Source organism: Phalacrocorax aristotelis, chromosome 1 (genome assembly GCF_949628215.1).
Source record: "Phalacrocorax aristotelis chromosome 1, bGulAri2.1, whole genome shotgun sequence".
Lineage (NCBI taxonomy): Eukaryota > Metazoa > Chordata > Aves > Suliformes > Phalacrocoracidae > Phalacrocorax > Phalacrocorax aristotelis.
The window spans coordinates 157517160-157539773 of NC_134276.1; the positions used below are offsets into that span (position 1 = coordinate 157517160).

General features: G+C 39.9%; 1 protein-coding gene across 2 annotated transcripts; it reads left to right on the forward strand.

Annotated features, from left to right (window-relative positions):
• Positions 1 to 20: 20 nt before the first annotated feature.
• Positions 21 to 20499, forward strand: HCFC2 (host cell factor C2). Of its 2 annotated transcripts, XM_075075049.1 has the most exons (16): positions 21 to 215; positions 2680 to 2828; positions 3197 to 3357; positions 4419 to 4627; positions 5126 to 5210; positions 6292 to 6395; positions 6973 to 7161; positions 8374 to 8559; positions 8922 to 9025; positions 10001 to 10160; positions 11162 to 11362; positions 12605 to 12675; positions 14000 to 14137; positions 15476 to 15661; positions 16145 to 16430; positions 17525 to 20499. In XM_075075049.1, exons 1-16 carry the CDS (start codon positions 50 to 52, stop codon positions 17548 to 17550), a joined length of 2421 nt encoding a protein of 806 aa, XP_074931150.1. In that variant the 5' UTR covers positions 21 to 49; the 3' UTR covers positions 17551 to 20499. The 2 variants fall into 2 exon arrangements, with proteins under 2 accessions (XP_074931150.1, XP_074931142.1); XM_075075041.1 differs by having other exon boundaries at positions 29 to 215; positions 16145 to 20499.
• Positions 20500 to 22614: the final 2115 nt, after the last annotated feature.

The following is a 22614-nucleotide window of genomic DNA, read 5'->3' on the forward strand; positions in this document are numbered from 1 at the left end:
CCCGCCGGCCTGCCCCGGCCGCGCGGTGCATTGTGGGAGTGGCGGTAAGATGGCGGCGGCCGCCGCTGGACTGAGCTGGAGACGGGTGTCTTCCTTTACGGGGCCGGTGCCTCGCTCCCGCCACGGGCATCGTGCTGTCGCCATCCGCGAGCTGGTCATTATCTTCGGGGGTGGCAACGAGGGCATCGCCGATGAGCTGCACGTCTACAACACGGGTGCGCGGGGCGGGGCGGGGCGGCGGGCGCGGCCCGCCGCGGGCGGGGGTGGGGCGCGGCGCGGGGCGGGGCGGGGGCGCCCGGGGCTGCGAGGCGGGGGGGCGGGCACACAGTGCGGGGCTGTCACGTCTCTACCCGCCGGTGGCCCCGGCCTCCTCACGGCGAGGGGGATCGCGGGGCTCCTGCCCTGTCCCGGGGCTGCCCGCGGGCTGTCCCCCGGCTAAAAAGCCGAAACTGGGTGGGGGGGCATAAGCCTGATGGAGGGCTCTTCCCGGGGCTGTGCTGCGCCCTGGCCGGTGTCGGGGGGTTAAAGCTCTTTTCCGGGGAAGAGGAACCTGGAAAATCTCCTTACGCGCCTCTCCTGCTTTGCCAGCCCCTCGTCCTGGGGTGCGCAGTCTCCCCTTGCAGGTCTCGGCCGGATGGCTGCAGGCTGGATTAGCCCCCTCGAGTGTCCAGACCCCGCTTCTTCCCTCTGGTGGCGGCTCACGAGAACCTGAACCCGCTGAAATAGAAATCTTGGTTAGAAAAGTGACCGTGTTGGCATTGGGAGCCTTTCCAAACAGGAAGCTGCCCAAGAACGATTTTATTCGTGAAATATCGGATGCCTAAATAGTTGCTGTAGGGGATGCTGTATGAGGCTGGAAAACTTCTGTGCCATTTCAAGCTTGGGCTGAGACGGGAGAGTTAGGTGGCTGATCCGTGCTTCTCAGTCAGCCAGCGCTGCCTGCTTCTGCAGCACACCAAAAGCATGGAAGTCAGAGCATGTTAACTAGCCTTTTAACTTGCCAACTTTTAAGAATCATTCAAAAATTATTCTTAGGATATCCTGCCCTCCCCCCCCCCCCCAAAAAAAAAAAAAAGGTGATATTTTTGCTGAGTGTTTTTGAGGTAAAATCTGGGAGCACAAATGTGTTTTGGAGGTTTTTGGAGTTTATTAAGAGGAAAATGCTTACTGTTAGAGGTTTTCCAAGCAGAGTTTTTCCATGGTAGCTGAAAGATCTGCTGTACTCAATGACATTTTTTGGGGAAAAAAAATTATATTTCTTAACGTTTCTGTTTTGATGAGTAATCTAAAGAAAACTTTTAGATAGTACAGTTATACTATCTTTCAGAACAGAGATTCTGATGGGTGCCTTTTGAGTGAGTCTTAACATTGCTTTTTTTAGTTTTCTGCCCAGATTTTCTGCTAAAGGTGTTTACCCTTTGCAGCAGCGAAAGGATCATGACTCAGTTGTTCCAGTTCCCAGATGGGTGTTTGTTGGCCCAAACTGACCTTTTTGTTTTATTTTATTTTATTTCCTGCGGGCTAAGATGCAGGGTTGTGACCTGAGTTTGGGATGTCAGCCATTGCTCTTGCTATGAGCGTGATAACGTCTAAGGAGCTCACGCACAGCAAGGGCATCTTGAATCCCCTGCAGCAACATTCACTGGAAGCTTCTAATTTCACGCTGTCCCTCTTCGTGCTCCTGAAGAAAAGCTTAGGAGAAAGGAGACAATATCTCCTGTAATTCTTAAGTTTCAGAACAGTTTAAACACCAATATGCTGCTGCTGGATCAGGCAGTCTCAGTTGCTCTTTCTTGCCTGAGTGCCTCTCCTCTCCCATGTATCAGTGCAGTGCTCTGTTGATATTAGCGTTGGTCCCAGAACAGTGTAATTAGTTTTTCAGTAGGGCTATTAAGTCCCGGCACACTGCCATGCTGCTGTAGCTCTAATAATTCTGTTTCTGGGGCTAGCTCCCTCTGAGTTAGCACCGCTTTCTCTTTTGTGTGGAGCTGCACTTGAGCTACAAAGGTGATGGGGACTGGAGCATCTCTCTTACGAGGAAAGGCTGAGACACCTGGGTTTGTTCAGCCTGAAGAAGAGAAGACTGAGGGGAGATCTTGTAAATGCTTATAAATATCTGAAGGGTGGGTGTCAAGAGGATGGGGCCAGGCTCTTTTCAGAGGTGCTCAAGGACAGGACAAGGGGCAAATGGGCACAAGTTGGAACACAGGAATATGGGGAAAAACTTCATTACTGTGAGGGTGACAGAGCAGTGGAAGAGGCTGCCCAGAGAGGTTGGAGATTCTCCTTCTCTGGAAATACTCAAAACCCACCTGGACGCAGTCCTGTGCCCCCTGCTTTAGGTGTACCTGCTCAAGCAGGGGGGGTTGGACGAGGTGACCTCCAGAGGTCCCTTCCAACCCCTGCCATTCTGTGATTCTGTTCCTCATTAGCCTCTCTCTTTTTTTTTTTTGGCAATTCTGTTAAATTGCTGAGTGGCCCTTGGTAACTGACTTAGTTACAGCAACCTCATGTGCTCATTCATATATCAAGTGACATTTGTTTGATCAGCCCATTCACAGTTATCTACTGGTAAAAGGTAATTCTTTAGAAAGCAGAGGTGTTTAAAAATACTCTTTACTTCTCAGCATTTGAAATATCTCCCCTTTTTTTTTTTCTCCCCCTTTTTTTTAACTATAGCTACAAATCAGTGGTTTCTTCCTGCTGTAAGGGGAGATATTCCTCCAGGCTGCGCAGCACATGGATTTGTTTGTGACGGTACCAGAATACTAGTCTTTGGAGGAATGGTTGAATATGGAAGATACAGTAATGATTTATATGAGTTACAGGTAGGAAATGTATGAAGATGTTTCAGTCTGAGGACTACTTTATTTATCTATGAACAAACACATTTTATATTGCCAACTGCAGCGGAAAGTTAAATGAGCTTTGCTCTGCTCCTGGAAGAATAAACTCTTTAAATAGATTCTGAAGATGGAGAAAATCTAAATAGCTTTGATAAGGAGACTTCCATCTAGTCTAAATAAAGTATAAAATATTTAATGTTTTATGAAGGTTATGTGTCCATTTTAATGCATATCCTAAGAAAAGCCCAGCATTCCCTTAAAAATAATTCAGAAAATATCTGAGTGAATTCTATTGACTATGAATTACTATAAATTAAGATATTTCTGAATATATATTTCTCATCTTTAAGGCAAGTCGATGGCTCTGGAAAAAAGTAAAAGCTCAAGCTCCCTCTACTGGATCACCACCTTGCCCTCGACTTGGCCACAGCTTTTCTTTATATGGTAACAAGTGCTATTTGTTTGGTGGCCTGGCAAATGAAAGTGAGGATTCAAATAATAATGTTCCCAGGTATGCTGATTTGGTTTGAATTCAATGTCTTCAAAGTTGTCATATCTAATAATTCATTTTTAAAGAGGAACATTCTAGGGAGGCTGTCCTGTGTACCAAATACTCACATTCGGATTATTTGAGCAGTGGAGGGCTTACATGCTAAGAAGCTTAAATATTTCTTCTGCTAATGCCACAATATGTAACACTGACTGACAGCTCTAACACTTTTGAAGAGAAACCTGAGTAGACTTTGGTATTTTTCCTAGTATTTTGGGTGATGTTTCTAAGAATGGCTTGTTTGTTGGATTTACTTTAATCAGCAAAGTCTCATGAGTCATCAGGGAATTCACAATGGAAGTTTCCGCTATAATGCAGCGGAAAACAGTTATTAATTCATCTGGAGATTTTTTTTTTTAAGTAACAGCTGAAGTTGCCTTTATTAGCAGTGAACAGTGCTATAACACTGAAGTTTTATATCCACGTTCACATGCAGTTCAAAGCACTTATATCCATGCACAAGCTATAAACTGGCTATAAATTTTAAGCTCAGTAAAGAAGAGGTATCTGGTGTGAATGCCAAGATTCAAAGACTGTTATCTAAAAATAGCTTGTCAATAGATTCAGCAACAAATGACTAATTGTCTGTTGGCCAGCCTGAAGACATCAGAAAAGAAACCACTTCTTTTCACCTTTGTTGCCTTAGAGTTGCAGAAATTCACCTCTGATGTCCCACATCACCATGTATTTCTCACAACTTTGCAGTTCATTCCAAGTTTGTCCATATGTAGTAATTTCTGCTAAGAATGTTGTTTACCAGTTTCGAACGTGTCCTTCATGTGATGTAGTGTAACAAGTATGATAAGAAAGCATGTTTCCTTAGAGGCAACAAGTTATAATTTTTTGTTTTAAATCGATTTCGTTTTGGTACTGTACACAATGCCATCAAATGTTTGGAGGTTTTAAAATTCTATGCACTTCCAAGACAGAAGTCTGTAATACTCTGAAGTGGTCAGGGTTTGAAGCTCACTTGTAATCTTGCTTATAAGAGAATTTTTCATACTTTGTCAATAATACCCTAGATATTTAAATGATTTCTACGAACTGGAGCTGCAACATGGTTCTGGAGTTGTCGGCTGGAGTATTCCTGTGACCAAAGGGATCTTGCCATCTCCTCGAGAATCTCACACAGCCATCGTATACTGCAGAAAAGATTTGGGAAGTCCAAAGATGTATATTTTTGGAGGGATGTGTGGCTGTCGGCTTAATGATCTCTGGGAACTTGACATAGGTGAGTTGATTTGCCAGTAGAAGTCAGGGCAGGGGCTTCACTGGCTAAGAGGAAAAATGGCAGTATGTAATAATTAATGGAATGATGTGGTGCAGATATTATTGGGACTCACATCATAGTGTTAACCTTTTGTAATTTTTGGAATTAAATCAGTGCAGCATTGTTTGTGTATGTTATCCTTACTGATTTTGGTAACACTGTGAGATTGTTTCCTTAGAGTGCTTTGAAGACTGTCACTATGATAACCAAGTTGAGTAACCATAATGAAGCCATAATATATCTTTTTGATAAACTGATAAACAATTAGTTTTAAAATTCACAGGAAATGATGATAAAGAAGCTTTAAGTGCTTTTTTTGAGCCTTCTTTCTAAAAGAGGTCATCTTAAAAAGGTGAAATTTTGTTTTGTTGAATGTTAGAGGTATGTTCCTTCCTAAAATCCAGGTAGTAAAATACACAGTGATGAGTTGCTTGAGAGTTTTTATTCTTTTTCTTTTAGAAACCATGACCTGGTCAAGACCAGAAACTAAAGGGACAGTACCACTTCCTCGCAGTCTCCATACGGCCAATGTAATAGGAAACAAGTATGTCTGTTGTTAAAAGCTCAACTCTAGAAAGGTACACCTAGTAGGAGAATGATGATGCTTATCCACTACTGCTCAGTGTAAACCATCAGCCCTGTAGAGTACTTTCCTGCTTCTATTATCCTACTTCAGTGGAGATTAAAAAGTAGCATTGTTAATTTAAGGGTATGAAACTGTCAGTGTTTCCATCCAGCAGGACAACCTGCCCAACCCACAAGCAGCTTTCCAGGCTTCTCAATGTACCTTTGTGCATTCGGGGGCGGTTTCAGCTGGACCTGAGCTGCCTCTGGCGGGAGCCAACTGGAGTGCCTCTGTGTCTGTGACACAATGAACTAGCTACGCAAAGAAGCTGTCCAAAGACTAGAACTAGTTCTAGGCAAAAAACCATTCGACATTTTTGTGGCCCAGTTTTTCTGCAGTCCGTTGCTCACTACTTTGCTTCTTGCCAGTATGATTTGTTTTGGCAGATAGCACTGATAAAACGGACTTTTAAGTATGGGTTTCAGTCCATTTTATCTCAGTTTGCAAGCTGGCATGAGGAGAGAGAGACAAGGAGGGAAAAAAGTATGAAAGCTTTGTATCTTACGATGTAAGAGGTTAGGGTTTTATTATTTACATAAAATGTAATTAGTTTGTAGCTTGCATTAAGTTTTTAAATTTTGCTATCTGACTTAAGATACCAGTTTTCTAATTTTAGAACGGTTTATTGAGAGGTCTGAAGTACAGGGTTGCAGAAATTCTGTGTAAATGTATGATTTTTGGAGAGTATTAGCAGTTTGGTGGTTTGTAAAAAGATACATTATTAACTTCTGTTCCTGGGAAGTTGTTTGAGGAGTTTGGGGGGTTTTTTGTTTGATTTGGTTTTTTGATCAGTTAACTTACTAAAAAATCTCAGAAGGTAGATGACTACAACGATACTTTCTAAAGAGATTAGACACAAATAAAATCTGCTGTAAACCAGAACTGTAAAGCACTGGAAATTTTCTGTTTTGTCCTAGTTTGAGAGAGCACATGCAGCAGATCTGGATGTTAATCGGCTTTTCTTTTCTTTTTCCCTCTTCCTTCTTTTCCTGTATTTCAGAATGTATGTTTTTGGTGGATGGGTTCCACAGTCAGCAGGAGGTGAAATTTCTGCTCATGATGGTGAATGGAAATGTACCGGTTCATTTTCTTATCTTAATTTGGGTCAGTCAGTGTTTCTGCCTTTATGGGAGTGGGCATTTTGAATTAATACTTTCCTAACAGAGTAGAATAATTATTTTGAAGACCCTGAGAAAAGTTGCAGGATACACAGCTGTAATCCTAGCTGACTAAAGAAGAGGCCAGTTTTTTACATCTTAAGTAATTTTTTTAATTATTACTACTTTTCTTTGAACATGCAGCAAGTTTGCTGATTCAAATCTTTGTCCATACAATTTAAAGATAAGTAATATAGATACTCCTTCTTCATTTATAATAGAACACAAGAGACAGATCCTGAAATTAGTTTTTTTCTAAATGTGACAGTACTATCCCTGAATCTTGTATTTGCCTGAGAGAAACAACCAGAGGTCAGAAAAATCATCCTGTAATAATTGATCATATCTTGCAAACTAACTGGTAGGCTACCTTCTCTTTGTAATATTGCAAATTTAAATGCAATTGTCTATAAAGCCAGAGGTGATTTATTTTCATTTTCTCTGAGCAGTTAAGTGTATTAACATCTGTATTGCTTGTTTTGGAAAAAATCTAGAAACTAAATTTTTTGAGTTTCGTTTACTAGATACCACAGAATGGATAGGTCTGATCTCAGATTGCCAGGAGGACAAAAGTAACTTGTTACCAGGGCCAAGAGCAGGACACTGTGCTGTAGCCGTTGGCACTCGTCTGTATATCTGGAGTGGTAGAGATGGTTACAGAAAAGCTTGGAACAATCAAGTTTGCTGCAAAGATCTTTGGTACCTTGATACTGGTGAGTCAGAAATAAGAGACCTGTACTATGTTCCATATTTTATTAACATATGAGAAGCTGGCATTGTTGGTGATCAGAACTTCTAAAGCTATAGCAAACTCAAAGCTTATTTACATTTTAAAGCTTATAAGTTAAACGGAAAAAATTAGGAAGGCTTTTTTAAAGCCTCTGAAAGAACTTTGTGGCTAGATTCTGCATTGCATGCCATAGTCAATAGATACAAGGTGCTAAAGGGTGTTTTACCTAAACTCAGGGCTCCTGGCCTCGCTTCTTAGTGATCTGTTCTGCTGCTCCTTACTCTTTTTTACCAAACCCCTTCTCTTGGGATCATTGCTGCTGCTGCTTCCTCATCTCTTGGACTGCAAAAAGATGCTGTCGAATATGAGAAAAGACCAAATTGTTCCTGCGGCCGAAGGGAATTCCAGAGTGCCAATCACTCATTAGTAGCTGGCTTGGTGCAGGACACTGAGATGGTATTGGGAGAGAGGGAACTAGAATAGTACTTTTGGGAGGCAGTTCTTGCCTGCTCAGGCAGAAATGTGAGAATGGTTACTGCAGATTGTGAAACAATTAGAAACATTTAGGAGGACATTGTGTTTTCTTTTTTGTTTGTTTGGTGTCGTCCCCCCCCCCCTTCAGGAAGGTCAGAAGACAAAAAAAAGAGTAGCAAGGGAGGGATGTGCTTGAGAGTGCAGCCTAGTCAGGTATCAAGGCAAGTGAGAGGAGCAGGTTATTGGCTTTGAATCGTGCCTAGGCTTCAGCGTCTGCAGAAGTGGTGTGAGGGAAGGCTCACTTTAGCTACAGAGAGCAAGCAAAAAGGCAGCACAGTCTCCTGTGAACTCTTTCCAGGAATACGTAAAGCTTTAGGAGCCAAAGAGCTGCATGCAGCCTTTTAGGAAAGGAAGATCTCTTATCTCTGTAATCCCCATAATGATGTATATACAACCCAAAGACTTACTGGCAGCCAGGATATCCATTAAAAAACAAAGAAAGCATCAAAACTTCCACATTTTTGAACACTCTAGAATGACACTTCATAATTCTCTGACATGACTTGCCACCTTTGACAACTGTTTCTTGTTGAATCTGGTATATATTGTGCATAGCTGAAAAAGGAGCTATTGATGTTGTTTACATAATATAAATGATTCTTGAACTGATAAAGGAGGGCGATTTCAAACATGCCATGTATGTTTTATTGGTTTCTTGTAGAGAAACCTCCAGCACCATCACAGGTACAGCTGATTAGAGCTACAACCAACTCTTTTCAAGTGAAATGGGATGAAGTACCTACAGTTGAAGGATATCTTCTTCAATTACATGCTGACTCACCAGTGCCATCAGTGGCTGGAATACCTGGTACTGGGGTCCCTGAGACATCAGTGCTGAGTTCACAAGGTAGTAGTCAGATCACATTACACTTACGTTTATGCAAAGGTAGAGGATTCCATAAGTAATTTATTATGAGTTTGGTGGTTTTTTTAAAACAAAATAATCATGAGAGAGAGACCCTATGCCCTTGGTTATTCACAAAATGTGTGCATCATAATTATGGAAAACTCAGTTTTAACTTGTCTCTGTCACTTTTGGCCAGCTATCTGAATATGAAGGTATTTGTACAGTGCTGGGCACGACTTCAGAAAGGAAACAGCGAGGAAGGGATTTTATCTGACTTTTGCTTGCTTGCTGGAATAGATTTCAACCAACATAATACTAAGTTTTATGTAACTGATTGGAATTTGCTTTTGTTTACCTAAAAGGTGGCTCTTCTCTACATCACAGTCCACAATCATTGCCTAGTGTCCCTTATCCAGAAGTGAAGGTGGATCATCCCAGCCAAACAAATAATGTCATTCCTAATAACGTAAGTGTAAACGGAAAAACGCCTAAGTGACAAAGTAGTGTGTGAAGTGAGGGAACTGCCAAAACACTTTCTCAGTTTTAAAAGTCCCTGCATACTTTTTAGGCCTTAGAAAAAAACCCACATCAAAAGAAAGAAAAAAGAAAATCCACACCTGCTGAAGTAGTAGTGTCTTTAAAGTCTTCTTCCTGGTAATGCAGAAAGGAAACTGCAACTGTATTGACTTCCAGAATGTCAGAATGTTACCTGGGAGCCTGATACCAGTAGAAATGCTATTCATCCTCAAAATGTTGGTGAAATTAATGTTAGCACATTAATACGTGGGAGGCAAAAAGGATAAGGCATATTTCTTCTTTGTTAGTGTTTTTATGCTAGTCTGCTTATTTGTAGGTTCCTATTACTGTATAAACCCAGTTTTTGTCTAGTCTGGTTGTATAGTTGTACGTGTTCCACTTTTGCCAATTTAAAAGAAAGAGGAAAGAAAAACTCTGGTTAAAGGATCACACTTTTAGAAATTTAGACCTTTTCTTAATAGTGTAAGGCTTCAGGTCTGTATGGGATCCACAGTATATTCTTGCAGAAAACACATGTAGGAGTACTGTGAATTTTACTAACAGTAGAAATATCTTGGGTTGAAAACCTCCGTAATGGTGATTTTTCCTATCCCCTCAAGTCCCCCAATAGACTAAATGTATGCGTCAATGAACTTTGAGGTAATAACATAAGAATGTGAGCTCATCTCGGGTAGAATTAATATGTGTCAGGGACACTTCCAAGTCAACTTAGAGTCTGTGTCTTTGTTTTATAATGGCTAAAATAAGGTGGATTGTGAGGTTGGTTTCTTGTTTTGATTTAAAGTGCTAGGGGGATTTGTTGGAGGATTTTTGTTGTTTTCGAGCGAGCTTTTTCATGCCGTGTTTGCAATTGAAATTTCTGAGCTTTGCAGTTAAACATTAACAAATTTATTGTTTTGGTTAGGTCCAAGTTTCCCTTTCATCCAACTCATTAAAAGTAGAGGGAAAGGAAAAGGTTGCCGCACCTGAAAACAAGATTACACAGGAGGCTATGAAAAACCATGCAGATGCTACAGGATTCAAAGAATCAAATGCCCCTTCTCTTTTGCCTGTTTGTACTTCAAGTAAGATGCTATAGAATAAAAAATAATTAAAAAGCGAGAGTTAAAATTAACCTCAAACATAAAAGATTATTTCTGTCTTGCAATTTAAAATTATTTAGAGGCCTTTGCAGTTTAAAAACAACCTTGTGCTATTTATTACAGTACATATTTTTAGAAGATATACGGAAAAATGAAATCTGAAGTTGTTTGAAGTGTTGCAAGGGACATGAAATTCTCAGTATGTTAATTATTATGGTTGCAAATGTGTCTCTAAACATAAACAGCCCTTGTTAATGTGAAAGAACAACTGACAGGACCAGATTCGTTTTACAACATTAAGGTGATAGTAACGCCAGGCTTTCTTTGACATTACTTCTGTCTGTTAAAAGTGAAAATCTAGTAGTCGATGTAAAATTTTAGGTAACAGAGAGGAGCGTATTTCTTTCTGACTGTAGACGAAACAGATGTCTGGGCACTGATTTAGGCATTTCACTGAAGTGCCTTAAGTTCGGTGTGGTGAATCCGGGCTCAATCACCTATCTGTTTATATTTGACTTTCATGTCATTTATAGGTTGTTGGATTTTCATTTTCTTCACAGTGTAATTTAAATATTGTGTGGAAACGTTGGATCTCAGTGCTAAGTGAGAAACAGACTTCCACAGTGGTTAATCTTAAGTGGATTGTTATAAATCTGATACTGATTTGTGTAGATACTTTATATTAGGATTTTTTTCCAAATGAATCTTTTTTGTAACCAAATGGATATAGAATAGCAAGCATAAAACAAATGAAATCGCTGTTTTAACGTAACCATTTACATATATCTATTTATGACTATGCAGATAGACTGTTAAGTTGTATACCTAAAGAAAGCGTTAGCAATTAGTACAATCAGATTGATTCTAACCTAAATCTGAGCTAAACTCTGGTTTAGTTATATGAAACTAAAGCCATTATATCAAGCTGAGATTTGTCAGGTGTTATCAATATTGAATTCTGGTTAATATTTTCTTTTTTTAAGGTTCTCAGACTTCAGCAAATGTAGGTGAATTACATGACTTGGACAAACGAACTGTAAATCCTGATGCTTCTGTATCCAGTACTGTCTCCAGCACACAAACTATGGTAACCCAGCAGGCTGTTAAAACTGAATCATCAAGTACAAATGGGGCAGTTGTTAAAGATGAAACTTCACTAACAACATTCAATTCAAAAGCTGAAGGTTTGAAATGTGTTTCACATACTGTATTTTGAGCCATATATATCTAAGGCCATCAGAGTTCCTCTAGTGTGGTGGGAATTCCCATCTTGAGTAGGACCTGGGATTGAGATAGGGCTTTGGGCATTGAGGACCTTGGGCAGCCTGGATGATCTCTGCTATGATTTAAGCATCTTTTAAAATCGGGATATTTCTTTTATACGTTTGTAAACCACTTTGTTTCCTGTAAGTGAAAAGTCCTTTAAATCTTCATTTATGCAGAAGTCCATTTTCCAAACAGCAGTGGCAGCCAGTTTTGGTGTCCATAGTGCATTTGCTTTCATTCAGTGATTGTCTATTTAGTCAGCAAAAGACTACAAATAGTAACCTTAGATGGTTTTGATTTTAAACAGTCGACTTCTGTAACCGTTATGGCCAGTTCATGTGGCTAGCCTACCGCTAGTCAGATGTGGTGACCTCTTCAGTCTGCTTGAAATAGCTGAAATAAGCAGCAACGCAGAAGCCAAACATATTGCCAGTTTTTCAAGTTTTGGTTTTTGTGAATATCATCAGGCTGTGCTTGCTATTGTTTTGAGTGTTAGCTAAAGAACTGTAGTCCTGTTGTGACACTGCTTGAGTAGTTATTTTTCTTACCAAACAGTATTGTATTTTGAAAGAAAAATGCAGAAACACAAGATAGGATACTAATACTCCCTTGCGTTGCTCATGTGCTTAGTGTTTATGTGCGTTAATTTATCTTTTTTTTTTTTCCAAGATTCCATTTAAAATGCAATAAATGTTCTTTTCCCATTTGTTAGGATTGTTTAAAGATTAACTGCTCATGTTCAGACTTCAGACTCTATTAATGTCAGAAACAATGCATTCAAATTAAGATTTCATGCTTAGACTATTCATATAATGTCATCAGTATGTGCCTCAATCTGGTATTTAGATTATTTGTTCACAAATATTTCATACTGACTTTGTAATTCTGTCACTTTTTAGGATTTTTTAAGTCCTGCCTTCCATCTGTATTATCTGTAGCAGCCTGCAATGCCAGGCTCTTACAGTTGTTCTGTGAATATGACACAAGCTGAAATTAGTTGTTCATGTTATAAATAGAACTGCATGCAAAAGAAGTCCGAGACATACTTTTGCAACAAATACTTGTAAATGGCTATTGAGGTCAACTTTCATATTCTGTGGACTTTTTGTTTAAATTTTTTGTATCACTTAAGCTTTTAAAATATAACTTTTTGTTTCTAGCTGCTGAAACTGCTTATATCATGCCTTCGACAAGGGTCAATACCGGACAGACAAATGATTCACACTCCTCTGTAAGTCTGAAAAAGTGTAATCAAATTGCTGTATTGTTCTGTGGATAAGTTGCAAGGGCTCTTCTGTTTTCCGTTAATTATGTCTCTGAAAGAAAAGCAATGTATATTTAGGGCTTGAAGTGCATAATACAGGGGTAAACGTTTCTGTTGTAAAACTAATTGCATTGTGTGGGTTTGATTTGAGCCTAAGTAGCAGTTGTGTAGTTGGGAGGAGATCCAAGTATGTGCTTCAACTGTTGAATCATTTTTATTGACTGGCACAGTGGAATGGTCTCTCTGCTGCATGATGTGCAAATGTGAAGTGTTTTTCTGTATGCACAACTGAATTTAAAATGAAGTATGTATTACATCAGACTAGTGTTAGCTGCTGATCTATAGGTTTGAAACATAACTAAACTGACATCTTGATGTTTTTCCCTAGAGGAGATGGGGACTGGCTATGCAAGCTGTAAATACTGCCTGAAAAAGTAAATGCTTCCTATTTCACCTGCTTACAACTTAATACATAAAACCAAGGTGCCACTGTTGCCACCAACAGGGAGGAGCTGAGGATGGGAAGAAGCAGCTGCTGCTGAAGGGTTGGGGTGCTTTTGCCAATAGCAGCTGCCACTCCTGCCCCTTTTCCATGCTGGCAGGACCACGGCCTGTCTGTGCTGGGCGTGCTGACCATGCAAGTGCCCTCCCTGGTGCCTGGAGGCAAGCAAGAAAGACGGTTTGTCTTTCTGGGTCAGTCAGGAGCAGTTCCCATGCCCTCCACCACCATCGCCCCATGCCACAGCGGAGGCCCTGTTCTCAGCTCTAAGCGAGTTCAGCAGCAGCTTGAAAGAGAATATGTTTGGGGCTGAGGTATAGCTGAATCCCAGGTAGAGGTACTGGTGTTGGACCCTGTTGTGAAACTTCTTGACGTCTGAGTGAAATGAACTCACAACTACATGCTGCTACAGACACCTAGTTCTACAGCTTTAAACTTCTTCCCCTCCCTGTTTAAACTAGAATGTCAGAGGTGACATCCCAGCTGGTTTGGGGTTTTTTTTGTTTGGTTGGGTTGGTTTTTTTTGTTTGGTTGGGGGTTTTGGGGTTTTTTTTTTTGTTTGCTTGTTTGTTTTTTTTTTTTGAAAAAAGATAAATTTTGCCTAAATCAATGTATAAGGACCAGTTGGTTTTCAACAGCGTTTAATAATACATTGATACTCCTTGGAAGTATAAGAAAGTAACACTGGTATGAAAGGGGGTTCTTTTATGTGTACTAGGGTCTTAACATTTTTTTTTTTTTGCATTACATTGAAGTATGGGTAGTCTACATAACATGTTCTTCAAACACTAGAAAACTCCACAAAGACAAACGGCACCAGTGAAAACACGAGACCGGCAGTGGTATGATGTTGGAATTTTTAAGAACAACAGCGCTGTGGTGAGCCAGTTTTACTTGCTGCCAGAGGAAACGCTGAGCGTCTCTAATAAGGTAGCTGCTAATTCTGCTCTGACATACTTGTACATACGTATTTTGGAACCTGTTGTTAATATGGGTGACAACAAAACATGGGATTTTCTGATGCTGCAGCAGTATCTGGTGCTTATAGGAGTTTTGTATTTTGTGACCATGCAGTTCCTTCTGTATTTTGCTCACCTCTTTTTACTATTTCCTGAACCAGACTAATTTTCTTTTGTTGTTCTTGTATGATAATATGGAATGTCTTACAGTGCTGTTGCTAATTCTTTCTGTATTTCTATTTCTAGCCTTAGGAAAGAATTTTAAACTTAGTGAACTTTCAAACCAGTAAAAATTCTTACAAAATAAAAGAATGCTGACTTCTGATATGTTATTTCAGTACAGCATTGAAATGTTTCGATCGAAGTGTCTTCTCTCTTCCCAGAATCTGTACTTACAAATCGTGAACAGCCTAGCCTGTATCTTATTAGTATACTTTTTAAAAAGACTAGATATGGAACTGTAGTGGGTTTTGTAGTAGTTTTCGCTAACTTAATGTTGTGACACATGTAAGATTATGTATGAAAATGCTGTATGTGTGAAACTTGCAAAAATGTTGCAGTTTTGATGGTGAAAGTGTAAATTAATGACGTCCTAGCAAATTAATAGAAATGATGGGTATATGTTTTCTTGAGGCAAAAACAAAAGAACAGAGTGCTTTCAATGAAAGCACTTCACTATAAATCTTGCACATTTTAGTTTTAAAGAGCGTGGCTAATTTTACAGTATTTACATTGATTGTGATTTCTTATATATTATTCAGAAGGAAAATAGTTCCGTTGGAAGTTTCAAGGATGCATCAATGAATATTTTAAACATGGAAGTACAGTAGCACATGATGTTTCAGTTGTTACTCCCTCACAGTGCTATTCTCTGAAAACATTTTGATCACCTATGCATCAAACTGCAACCCCTAACTCTAGCAATAACTGGTTTTGAAGGAAAAATATTTTTTTAGGGCAGAAATGTACACTAATTAAAGCATCAGCTATGCAGTTGGAAGTGCTATTTTGCTTTTACTTTCCTGAGTAAAAATGACCAAGAGGTGCAGTTCAATTTAAATGACTGAAAAACGGGGTGGGGGCTGTGGTTAGAGACGTAGTCTCATATTGCTTCTTAGATCAGCTGTTTTGAGGTGAGCTGGTGCCTCGGTCAGAACCTTTTGTAATTCTGATTTGAGTACAAAAGTGTTAGATGGCTTTTCAGTTTCAGTTAAACTTATTAATCTCAGTTTATCGCTACCCACCTTAATTTTTTTAGGCTGTGTTCACAATATTCTAAAAATTAACACAAACGCTGCTTTATTTTCAGATGGAAAGTGCGGATGTACCAGACTACAGATTACTTAAGAAACAGGATCTTTTTCCAGGCACAGTGTACAGGTTCAGAGTTGCTGCAATTAATGGCTGTGGTGTTGGGCCTTTCAGTAAAGTCAGTGAATTCAAGACTTGCATTCCGGGTTTTCCTGGAGCTCCTTCAACAGTCAAAATTACCAAGGTAAGGAATATAGCTAATTCTAGTTCTGACGTGTAAAAGTCTGGTCACAAGCTTAACGTCAGAACTCTTTTATTTTAGTTGGTTTGCTCTTGGGTTTTTTTCCCAAATTAAAGTTGTCATGTAAAATAGTGTCAAATGCTTAATTGGTTAATTCTGCTCAATGTAATATTCTTTAAGAAATTTGCTACAAAGAATTATTTTAAGCCTTAATGATCGCGTTACCAGATACATGTCTTAATCATCTGATAGTTTCCCCACGATTTTCTCTTTCTGCATCCTTGAGCCTGTAAGGGTTTACCATGCTTTTAAAAAGAAAAAAAGTCAAAAGGCACGTCTTTACCTCCGAAGAGTGATGATGTTAGGTTAGAATTTTCATATGATCTTTAGAGGGGTTTTTTTGTGTTTTTATGTTTTTTAATATACATATTTTGGAGTGTCTAATGGTTACCTACATACTATCAGATTTTCTCCCTTTTTCTTCAGAGTGTAGACTGTATTCATCTTTCTTGGGAGCCTCCTGCTTCACCCTCTGGAAATATTTTAGAATATTCTGCCTACTTAGCAATCCGTTCCACACAGTTACAGGAAAATCCAAGTCAGCTTGTATTTATGAGAATATACTGTGGTCTGAAAACATCGTGTATAGTGACTGCTGCCCAGCTTTCAAATGCTCATGTTGATTACACTTCCCGACCTGCAATAGTGTTCAGAATTTCTGCAAAGAATGAGAGAGGATATGGACCAGCCACGCAAGTTCGATGGCTTCAAGGTAAAGTCAGTGTCAGTTGCAGCATTTCAGTGGGCTGTAGCTGTGGAGGAGGAAACGGTGTGTTGAGTCTCTAGAACCAACACTTCTCTCAGCAGTGCATGGCATGTGAAGTTCTTGAAATGTCATTTTGTTCCTTACAGAAGTTTTAAGAAAATTTAGTGGTGAATTTGGCATAACATTTTAAAAAATGTTTTATATTTGCTCCCAAGCAAAGACAAGGAAGTACTGAAATGTTGCTTATTGAGTCTTATGCAGTCCCTCAAATAATAAAAGCTTAGTAAGCTTCTGAATTACCTGGGCTTAACTTCAGCTCAAAAGTTTTTCATTGTAATAAGTAACCCAGTTACATGCATGGGTGTAATCAGGTTTTTTTCAATCTTTTCCCCCTCCTTATCAGAACAATTTCTCATAAGGTGATGTAAGGTGCATTTTTGTGATGTATACACTTTAAAGTCTGTGTTACAGCCAGAAGAGGTTTTGTCATCTTATCCCTGCGCTTGAATTTGTACAGATTCATGATGAGTTGGGGATGGGAATGGATCCTCTGAAAATAAAGATAAGTTTTCAGCCTGATCAGTTCTGGCTCACCTTTTAAGTCAGCCAGCCCAGAGGCTCAGAACAAGAAGTTTTGCTGGCTTCTCCTCTCATCCCAGTCCTCCTCCTTTCCGGCTTAGCTTTCTGCTAGCTGGGAGCTGGCTTTACTCAGCAAGAGGTCCTGTGAGCTCAGGGGAAGGTCAGGAACAGCAGAGTGAGGGGAGCGTCCCCACTGCCTCGGGGAGCAACGAGCTGTTGTATGGGTTTAGCTGACCTCAGTTTGTGGGCTGTGATCCACAGGGTGTGACTGAAAAGCAAGCTGTTGAATAGACCCACTGCTTGATTTTTAACATGTGCCCTCCTAAGATGGAGAGCGACAGTGAAGAAGTTGTCTTCCGTCCTGTTTAGCATTCCGATGCTGTTTTAACCCTTCAATTAGCAACGGTTTTGACCATGGTCTGTGTCCTAGAGCTCTGAAATGGTAGTTGTTTGAAAGTGTTTGACCACGTACGCGATGTGAAATTATGAAATGTTTAACAATGTCTCCTTTATTTTTGCAGATCTGAAAACATCAAGCTCAAAGTAGAAGCGACATAATAAATCTCAAGTTTCGAATGTAGTGTTTAATGTAACTCTTGTACGATTTGTAAATGCTACAAATATTTTATTTTTGCATTGTTTTTATCTTAAAAATATATAACCTTTTTTACGTTTGAAACATCAGCGTTACACAGCCTTGCTCAGGTATGAGTACCATATAGAAACTATATCGAAGACGGTGGGGTGGAGGACCATACTCTATCCAGTAGCTCTTTTTGGTAGTGATAGGTAAAAGGTAAAAAATATACAAAGTATCAAACTAAAAATAAAGAAAGAATTGGTCCATGCAGTAGTATTTGAGGTAGGGTTGCCACGACCGCTACAGATCTCTCATAGATAATTGGTAAGATTTGGTATATGAGCAAATTCTGTTTGGTTTCAGTTCCTTATACCGCATTCTTCATTGTAGTGCCTGAGTATGAGGCAAAAACTTCCAGTTATTATATAGTAACTTAAAATGTATAAATATTTTAATATATACTTTTTTGTAAAGAAATGATTTTTCTACTATTTGTAACAAATATCTTAATCTTGAAAGATATCCCCTGAAGATTTAAAAGGAAAAAGATAAACTTAGTCATTTCTCTTATTACAAAAAAAAAAAAAAGTAAATTCATTGTAAATGCACTACTAATATTTAGAATTGTCCTTTTGTAGTTGTACAAATCTTAAACTTGTAAATACCAATGTTTACAAGAGACCTTTTTGGTCTTGTATGAAAACTTCCATGAGATTCATTCTCTTTTTTTTTTTTTTTTTTTTTTTAAAAAATCCATATGCTTTGCTTTTAGCATATGCTTGCTTTTTGCACTAATAATAACTTACCTCATTCCTGTGTTTGTAATCACTTGTGTTGCTTCCATAATGTTTCTGTAAAACTTCAATCTGAAACTTTTAACCAAAGTTTAGGATACATGGTAAGCAATTTTGCACATATTATAAGGCAACTTTTGACATATTTATTCCAGTTAATCTTCTTAAGTGCTTGTTTGCTTTACCAGTATATTCTACCAATCAAGTTCAGTATCTCCCTTTTACTATGCATCATTTTTACATTAACTAGCTAGCTGATAAATTCAACAAGCATTACTTCTAGGAATAGGTTGATCCGTTCCTACGCTAAAAGAAAAAATTTGTTCACGGTAGTGAAAGAAAGGTAAACAGTTTAAATGCTATTTATGTATCTATATATAAACCTATGTTTACCAAAGTGTAGAGGAAAATGGCTGAGTTGGACAAGGTCACTAGGTGAATAGATTGAGGCACCTAAATAAGATTTATTTTAAAAGGAAATCTAAATTATTTACTGTGCAATGAAGTTTATACTTTGCACTTTAATTTTGCCCCGAATGCCAAAAGACTGTACATCAAGGTAGAATTTCTTGCCTCTGCCAGTTAAATTTGTCTTAAGAGCGTTTGTAAATATATAAACTAAAAGAAATGATGTGCCTGGTTTGGTGGGAAGAAGTATCACTAAAACATTAGAGATCTAACAGCTCAAGTATTCCGGAGCAGATTTAATAGCCAAGTTTTAGGTACCCTGAAAATCAGGGTTGTAATGGGAAGTGCTGATGCAGCCTTAATTATCGCAACACATCACATGCTATAATAGCATATAAAAAGTGCTGGGGACCATAAATCGCAGCAATAGTGTTAATTGCGGCGCAGGAGTGACACGTGTGGTTTGACTCCAGAGGAAAATCCTGTGTTTATGACAATGACAGATATCCCAGATTCACTTTAAACGGTGTTTATAGTATGAATGTATAGGACTCTTCCTGAAGTTAACTGGCTTTAAAATATTTGTGTTACAACGGTCCATTTCATCAGGTATGATCTCACTGCCGATACTGTCTGATAACTAACGCGCCGTACACGCGAGCGGTTAACTAGAAGAATAGAACTCGGTTTTTCTTATTAGTACTGTGAAAGAAGCCTTTAGAGAAAACACTTGTGGCTTTGATTTTGTTGATTGATAGCTGTGATTGTAGAGTTGTTATTTAAGAATAAAGTCTGTTGGGTATGTCTGGGTGGAGTTTTTTTGCACTTGGTTTCACATGCTTTGCACAATTTCTTTTTCAGTGGGTATGTCACAACTACCAAAGGGTAAAACTGTGGCGTTTTCAATGAAAGTATAATTTCCTTGTAAGTGTGCTTTCTTCAGCTGACTTGACATAAGATGTCACTTTCTCTTCCTTGTCCAAGCTGGGTGATGTTGAATAGTGATCATATGCAAATCTTCAGTTCCTCACGGTTTTACTTAAAATGAAATTGTGGTACATGCTGTAAAATACACTTTGTGGTCTGTTTTTAGAACTGTGTTCATAACGTCTAAATCCCACCTCTTTGCCTATCAACTAGATACCAGACAACTATTGATTGTTTGATTTTGAACTCGTTTGGAAGACTGTTGACATTGGCTCTTCGGGAATCTGTGTTATCCATTGATCTCATATATCACTGAAGGACATGTAACAGAAGCTGAAGCCTATCAGGTGACAGTATCCATATTGTAGAAATGTCTAGGTTTACTAAACTCCTGAGGGAAGTTGTGACTGCGTGAGTATAGGCGGGTCGTGCCGGTTACGGCAGGCGCTCCTGCAGCTTCACCTGAAGAATGTTCTTGTGAAAATGAAAATGAAGTGAACAATAACCTACACTTTGTGTTTTCAAAGTAATGATAGCAATATCTTTTGAATGTAGTTTGGAGTAGAGCACACGATCATGCCATAATCTCTGAAGATATAATAAGTATTACTGTTGTTATCTGATATTTCAGGATAGCGAATTTGACGTGAACTTAGTCTTACAGCCTGTTACTTAATGACCTCTACAAGGAAACTGACATTTTGTACAATTCAAGTTGATCAGTCTTATTTTGAAGCATTGTTTGTTCTTTGTAATAAAGTGGTTGTCCTATCAAATGCATTGTAAACACTGAAGTGTACGTCTCTTTTTTTCAAAGGTGTATGCGTACAAACTTCAAATTTCTGCCCTTCTTCAGAAAAGGGGATGATTTGGAGAAGAGCGCGAGTATATTTGTTGGGGTGGGGAGAGGAGGGGTGTTTAATGATAAGCAAGTTACTTCTTGGTTACCTTGGAGTTTGTTTTCGTAGTTGAGGTTCCCCGGTTTCCCCCACACACACCTTCTCCTGCTGTTGCTGTGCTCTCACCGCTGCTCTGCCCCTCCCGAGCCTTTGGGCCGTGCAGCTCGCTGGCTGTGGCCTCTCAAATGACATTTTGAAATGTTCAAACTGAGCGGCAAAGCATTTGTATTGCTTCATTACAGTTTGTTAACAGGGTGGGATGTGAGCGAGTGCTTACTGTGCTTGGGCGGCTCCTAGTAACGCCGTGAACTGTGCGCCTGTCCAGCTCTGCGCAAAATGTCACAGTCCTATGGCAAGTTGCTCAACTTTTATGGCAGCTGACAATGGGGAACTCCTGCGGGAATAAGTAATATGTGTTTCTCCAAGTAGGGGAGCGGAGAGGAGCGAGTGAACTGAAAGGTCTTACAGAATTGTTTCTAGACCTCTTTAAGAGACTTCACATAAGCAACTGCTGAAAGCTGTCTGCTCCAAACTGATTCCTTCCTCGTGTTCCTAGCTGTTAAAATGGACTAACTGATGTTGTCTTATTTTAAATTATTTGCGATCCTTGCATTAGTGGAAAACAAATGGGAAAACCTAAACAATCAGTAAAGGATTCCCTCATTGTGCTTTTTTCTCAAGAGTCTCAAAGTGGGAGTTATTTCCTCTTTAAGGCAGACTTGAATTTGCTGTATGAAGTTATTTTAAAACCCACTCAGAATTTTTCTTTTCTTTGTAGCATTAGCTGGTTCCTGGTGTATTTTTGCAACATTTTCTAGCGAGCTAAAGGCCAGGGCTCTTATTCTGTGGCTTCCAGTTCTGACACTGAAGTATTTCCAGACTCCTGAGGCAGGGGTATAGCAGTAGCTGCAGGCATTGTCTTAGCAGTTAATGTGGTGTTCCTCCTCTTAGTAGTTGTGAAAAACTTCATGTTGCTGCATTTTCCATTGATCTGAAGCTAAGTGGAGATCCCTTTTATTAGAATTTCTAGAAGCTAGTTGAAAATAGCAGGAAGATGAGCTTAAAATGGATCCTCTTGCTCCTTGAATGAGGCTTTTGGATACCGCTCCTCGAGAGAGAGGAAATCCCCATGGCGTGCTGTGGGGCAGGTGGTGGCAGGCTGGGCACACAGCTGGATCCCAGCGTGAATGGATGGTGTCGGGTCTCAGCCAGAGAATTTCTCTCCTGCATCTGCAGACCCCTGCTGGGGCCTTACCCAGGCCTGGTTTGGGAAATACCACTACCATAAAAATCACAAACCAAGCCCAGGCGTGTCGCCGGGCCCCGAGGACAAGTGATAGGGCAGGGTCTGTGAGGCTGAATCCTCCCATCTTCGCCAAACCAAGGGAGGTGGTTGAATCCACTTAGAAACAGTCTCTGGCAAACGCCAGCCCTGGGTCTGGGGGGAGCCCTGGCTGTGAGGAGCACGAGTGCCCAGGGCTGCAGGGCTCAGTGCTGGAGACACAGCCCCTCCGTCCCCTTCCCCCTCGCTCCCCTCGCCCACACACCCCCCCAGTCAAGCACAACAGCCGCCGTCCGGCCATGCTGCTGTCGACAGTAGCGGGAATTTCTGCCCAGAGAAGAATGGGTAACAGGAGACCCATGCCTGGAAGGCACAAGACAGCAGGATGCTGATGTGTTTTAGGCACCCAGTTTAATCTGAAATTACACAAGCCAGTATGAGTTTGCTCTGCTGGGCTCATCAGCTCAGCAGAGGCAGAAGCAGCCGAGCAAAATAAAGGGAGGGGCTGGGCTGCATGGGTGGGAGAGGGGGAAGGAAGAGGAGGGCTGGGATGGGAAGAAGGCCCAAGAGGTCTCTGTGAGATACTGGGTCTGTCTAACGCCATCCCTATGTGCCTAACGTTAGGTTGTGAAAATCTGCCATCTAAAAAGGACTCAGTAAGTGGCTCCTTGGTCTGTTCCTGAAATCCTTCAAAAAATTAAAAAAAAAAAAAAAATTACCA

What these genes read in the sequence shown, in the direction of transcription:
- HCFC2 (XM_075075041.1), top strand. Translation starts at nt 50, where the DNA reads ATGGCGGCGGCCGCCGCTGGACTGAGCTGGAGACGGGTGTCTTCCTTT. An exon ending in GCTGCACGTCTACAACACGG is followed by an intron (nt 216 to 2,679) that starts GTGCGCGGGGCG and finishes TTTTAACTATAG; the next exon opens with CTACAAATCAGTGGTTTCTT. An exon ending in TCAAATAATAATGTTCCCAG is followed by an intron (nt 3,358 to 4,418) that starts GTATGCTGATTT and finishes ATAATACCCTAG; the next exon opens with ATATTTAAATGATTTCTACG.